General features: G+C 33.8%; 2 protein-coding genes across 3 annotated transcripts; one reads left to right on the top strand and one right to left on the bottom strand.

Moving 5' to 3' along the window:
• Positions 1–1772: 1772 nt before the first annotated feature.
• Positions 1773–2561, top strand: LOC108378394 (uncharacterized). Of its 2 annotated transcripts, none has more exons than XM_017634694.1 (2): positions 1773–1962; positions 2030–2561. In XM_017634694.1, exons 1-2 carry the CDS (start codon positions 1878–1880, stop codon positions 2455–2457), a joined length of 513 nt encoding a protein of 170 aa, XP_017490183.1. In that variant the 5' UTR covers positions 1773–1877; the 3' UTR covers positions 2458–2561. The 2 variants fall into 2 exon arrangements, with proteins under 2 accessions (XP_017490183.1, XP_017490182.1); XM_017634693.1 differs by having other exon boundaries at positions 1773–1977.
• Positions 2562–2953: 392 nt separating this feature from the next.
• On the bottom strand, positions 2954–4828 carry LOC108378393 (putative nuclease HARBI1). Its single transcript, XM_017634692.1, has 4 exons — positions 4324–4828; positions 4103–4272; positions 3438–3653; positions 2954–3374 (listed from the first exon to the last, which is right to left on the bottom strand). The coding sequence occupies exons 1-4, from the start codon at positions 4659–4661 to the stop codon at positions 2980–2982; spliced, it is 1119 nt and encodes a 372-aa protein (XP_017490181.1). The 5' UTR covers positions 4662–4828; the 3' UTR covers positions 2954–2979.
• Positions 4829–5100: the final 272 nt, after the last annotated feature.

The following is a 5100-nucleotide window of genomic DNA, read 5'->3' as shown; positions in this document are numbered from 1 at the left end:
TTTAACATTTACAATGAAACAAATCTTCTACCAATAAACGAGATTTTCATCGGAAATAAAGCGGAACAATTTCTAACAAGCGATAAATTTTCCGAATCGCAAAAAATAACGATTAAGACAAATATTTTAAATATTTATATTGAGTTTTTAAATAAGCTACAAAAAAGATTCCATTTTGGTAGAGAAGAACTGAAAAATGTATGTATTATCACTCCTAACAAAGTATTATCTGAAACACAACTATCTATAATGCCTCTGATAAAAAATTTTGAACATTTAATTCAATGTGATATCGATGTGATAATTACATAATGGCTTTTAAGGCTTACAAACACTGATCTCAAAAGTGATATGGACGTTTGTTTTTTTTGGGAAAAAGTAAGTTTGCATAAAAATGGAATGGAAGAGGCTTGCTTTAAAGAATTGACAGATTTTATATTTAATTTGCTGTGCCTTCCACATAGTTCGGCGTCTGCGGAACGCAAATTTTTCGAACTTTCATTATTAAAGACTAAACTCCGAAATAAACTGGAGTTCAACATAATAAATCACATTATGTTATCAAAAGAGCTTTGTTTAAAAAACGCAGATTCCCATTACATTTGGTCAGCAAACGATTTAAAATTATATTTTTCATGGTTAGTGTGACTCAAATTTCTCGTGATTTCACTCATCAACGTTACATACAAATGCATAAGTATAAAGTTTTTTTCACCACAAAATTTTGTATTTTAATAATTGACACGCTTATGGCCGTTTGTTAACTAACTTTTAAAATGTATCTGCAAACACAAATTTTCGTCTCAGAAAATCAATCAGAAGATGAAACATAAAAGCTTCTTAAGAAAACGAGCCTTCATATTTGTTCTTTTTATTATAATATAAAAAAAAAACTTACTATGCACAGGTAGTAATATATAGAAAATTACTTCCATTCCATTTTTATATCAATCTTGAAATCTAGTTTTAATTTACTGATTTTGTTTAAAACTTTTGTTATGTTTTCATTAATTCATATTTTTTTGTATGAAAATTTTATGTTCTATGTTTGATTTTATGAAATGAATTGTTATTGTTATAAAAGAAAAATGTATATTGGTCGTTTTTAAAACAGTATTTGGCGGTAAGTTTTTTGAAAAAAAGGCTTGATTTATTAATAATAATAGATTGGCCCTTACACGTATGTTAGTGTTTGGCCAAGCTTTCCCTCCGATTTGTGGCGTGCGCCTGGATGTTGTCACACAAAGGGGAGGGACCTACAGTTTTACGCCGACTCCGAATGGCAATTGTATTTTTATGAGAAGCTGTTTTTCATGGCAGATATCCACTAAGGGCCGTTTGCATCATGTCTAGTTAATTCTAACTCCCAGTTAAACATCTTTATCGACGTTATCGACACCCATCATATAACATGTGATCGATAAAGCAGTTAACGTGCTTAACTGAAGGATGTACCTCCAGTTAGCGTTAACTAGACATGGTGCAAACGGCCCTAAGAGGCTTGTGATTGCCTGCGGAGGGGCGACCGCTATTAAAAAAAAACTTTTTCGTTTTTTTAATTTTTTGATGTTGTGTTGAGCCGAACTTGAACCCAGGGTCTGCGGAATGGTAGCGCGCACTGCTAACCACTACACCACTAAAAAAAGAAAATTGGGCCACTTTTCATCATTTTGGTCCTTTTTCTCAAAAATATTGGTCCACAAATTTTTTTTTGTGTGGCAACCGTGATCACGACGATGGTTTTGTAAAGATTATTATGGCTGAATTTCTTTATTCATTCTGAACGTTTGGAATAAACTTTTTCGTTTTCTTATTCATTAGAACGTTCTGGATTATATGTCACCGGATATTCTAAACGAATTCCATTTATTCTGCCTATGAGATATAACTACAAGATCATACGTAGAAGAAGAATAAAGAAATTCAGCCACAAATTTGCAATGGAAGTGGAAGTATTACTAAGTAGGTTTTCGCAAAGTACGTATTTATGTATTTGTGGCTGCATTTCATATAAAAAAAAATGTTGTAGGTGCTGCTACCCCTTTTAAATGGTCGCCAGGAGATACAAAATGCCTTATTGATTTGTACGCGAAGCATAAAGACAAATTCGAAAGCTTCCAAAAAATTAAGGCCTGGGACATTATCGCGCAAGAAATTACCGGGATTCGCGGAAAAATAATTACAAGTGATCAGTGCAACGGCAAATGGAAAGGTCTAAAATCAATGTATAAAAAGGTTTTAGACCACAATAGCACAAGTGGTAATGGAAGAAAGGATTGGGAACATTTCGATGCCATGCACGAAATTCTCTGGATGAAACCAGAAATCAATCCTCCGGCTACGTGTTCAACTGATGATACAGAAGTTGTCAACACTTCCGACTATGATTTTTGCGACATGTTTACCGAAGAGGCTACGCCTAGAACCAGAACAAAGCGGAAAACTGATGAAAACTGATGAAAACCGGTGAAACTGATGATGCAAAACAGAGGCGTCATAAGGAAAAGATGGCAAAAACGGACCAGTTTCTGGATTTGTTTAAAACACTTGTCATACACGTAACGTGTTATGAATGCTTTTTTTGCGATAAATGCGAATGGAGTCCATTGCATACCCTGAATTCCAAATGCTAAAAATACAAGGAATCAGTCTTTATCATTTCTAAACCACAGCAGATGGAACTGTCCAGTATTCGCACGAATTCAGTGATACTTTGAAAAAAATTAATTTTCGATTTTCGGATGTGTTATTTATGCTTAGCTTAATCTTGTTACAATAATTAATTTATGTGATTTTATTCAATACTGTAGAACAGTTATTTAATAATTTCAGACGGAGGTGTGCCATTTATAGTTTTTAACCAAAAAAAAAAAAAACTCAATGCAAACTCGTAATCAGTTCAGTACAAAAAAAAACCCAATTGATTAGACTAATTAACTGCATATTTAAATAAACTTCAATTTATTCGCAAATTATTTTTTATAAAATTCGTACAATAGCGTTTCTCTTTTCATTTCCGCTTGTGTCTGTATTATTTGATGTTTGAACAATAGGATACATTTCCGATAAAGGTAATTCCTCATTCAGGAAATCATTTTCTTTTAAACAAAAGTTGTGTAAAATACAGCAGGAAATTATTAATAATGGGATTACATCGGGGCGTCTGGTATTAAGCTTTTGCAATCGGCGAAATCGTGCTTTCAGCAAACCAAACGCCCTCTCAATCACCACCCTTATCGAAGAATGAACGTTGTTATATTTTTTTTGGCTGGAACTTAAGTTTCCGCAATCCTTAAATGGTATTAATAGGTAGGACTTCAGTGCATACCCTTGGTCACCAAGTAAGTGCTTGTCTTGTTGTATGGAAATAGTACCTTGAAATATATACCGTAATTATAACTATAAATCTCTTTAAATATGTCGGTGATTGCGCTTACCATCGGAAATTTTCCTAAACACTTTAGATCTACGAAAGAGGCATGCATCGTGAATTGATCCAGCTTCGCCAGCGTAGCAATCAATAAACTCCTTTCGTTCATTACATATTGCTTGTAGCAATACTGAATGGTACTTCTTCCGATTGATATATGAATTAGGGTAGAGCTTAGGCTTAACTATGGGAATGTGACTGCCGTCAATACACCCAATAACACCTACAAGTAAAAAGTGCATTATTATTATGGTTTCGCACTGATATTGCTTTCAAAACCAAGGACCGTAACGATTATAACTTTTATTTAAAACAAATGTATTTTTGTAGTTATTTTTGTGTTTTGACTTTTACTTATTGCTAAAGGTAGTCCTTGTGACAAGGATTATGATGATGTACCTCGTATGTACGCAGCATTTCAGTAAGAGCAATAATAATCCGGTGCATATGGTCTTGCATTTTCAAATATTATACTTGCTACCATGGCAACACTTTGCATTTTATTGTTGTGAATTTCCAAATGCACCAAAATTCAAAAGGCAGGACCATATGCAACGGATTGTGATTACCCTTAGTATGATTTTGAGTAAAAATTTAAAAAAATAATCATTATTTACGGTCCCTGATAAAAATTGTATTTTGCAATATATGTTCATACATATGTATGTATACCTGGAAATCTGGTTTTTTCCTCAAAATACGATGCAGTATTTTGTGCTTCTTCAGATGTCGGCCAGGAAATTATGCCAAGAACGCGGTTAATTTTGAGCAAATACTTGCATACAAATGTAACTGCTGACCAACTTGCTTTTGGGGATACACCAAATCTATCAGCGATTGACCTGGAAAGAACGTTTTACAAAACAGTTCATTTTTTTAACTTTCGTTTCAACCTAAAGCATTCCATATTAGCCAGATACCACAAGGTTATCAGGATTTGCTTTTCTATCAAAATCATTGGCTGCCCGGAATGATGATTTGCGTAAACGCCGTGTTCATCTTGTATTAAGAGACATAGACGTTCATACGTTTCTCTACGTACTCGAAAATGTCTTAGAAATTGTAGCTCATCAAATTTGGGGATAACTTTTTCGTAATATCCCATATTTTTTTCCACTTTTCTTCGTATACCGCCTTCGGAATCACTGTCCTCACTTTCGCTACTTTCGAAAAGTAAATGAAATGCGATTTTTTTAGCAAAAATCAACGAAATATTAAGGTTTTCTGCCATTTTGTATGTACATATGTATGTTTTTGATTTTCTTTTGATTTTTTACAGACATAAGAAGCTGACAAGCGTGAGTATCATTCTTTTTTGTTTCTTTATTCATTCCATCATGGATAAACTACAATCTATTCCATTCATTCTATTTGTTATCTGGAATGAATAAAGAAATTCAGCCTATACTTTTTTTCGAAAATCAAGTTTTCTTTATTCGGGTTAAACTTAAAAAATCATTGAGCCTTCGCACACTTGACTGCTCAGTCGGCCTGAGCAATATACCACTCGAACGACCACTGGACTGGGCAGTTGTCCGAAAACAGGTTCCAGTTTTGTATACATGAATAGTGGAAAAATCCCCTATTATGAATTCGTAGGGTGCACGTAGAGCTGGAAACGATAATACGAGAACTGATTTCATACGATACGCTTGCAAGCGTTTATCATC

The sequence above is a fragment of the Rhagoletis zephyria genome, unplaced genomic scaffold (genome assembly GCF_001687245.7).
Source record: "Rhagoletis zephyria isolate East Lansing unplaced genomic scaffold, Rhagoletis_zephyria_1.1 Rzeph_scaffold_14015, whole genome shotgun sequence".
NCBI classification, from domain to species: Eukaryota; Metazoa; Arthropoda; class Insecta; order Diptera; family Tephritidae; genus Rhagoletis; species Rhagoletis zephyria.
The sequence above is the reverse complement of the archived record's forward strand: the minus strand, read 5'-3'. Positions and strand labels throughout refer to the sequence as shown.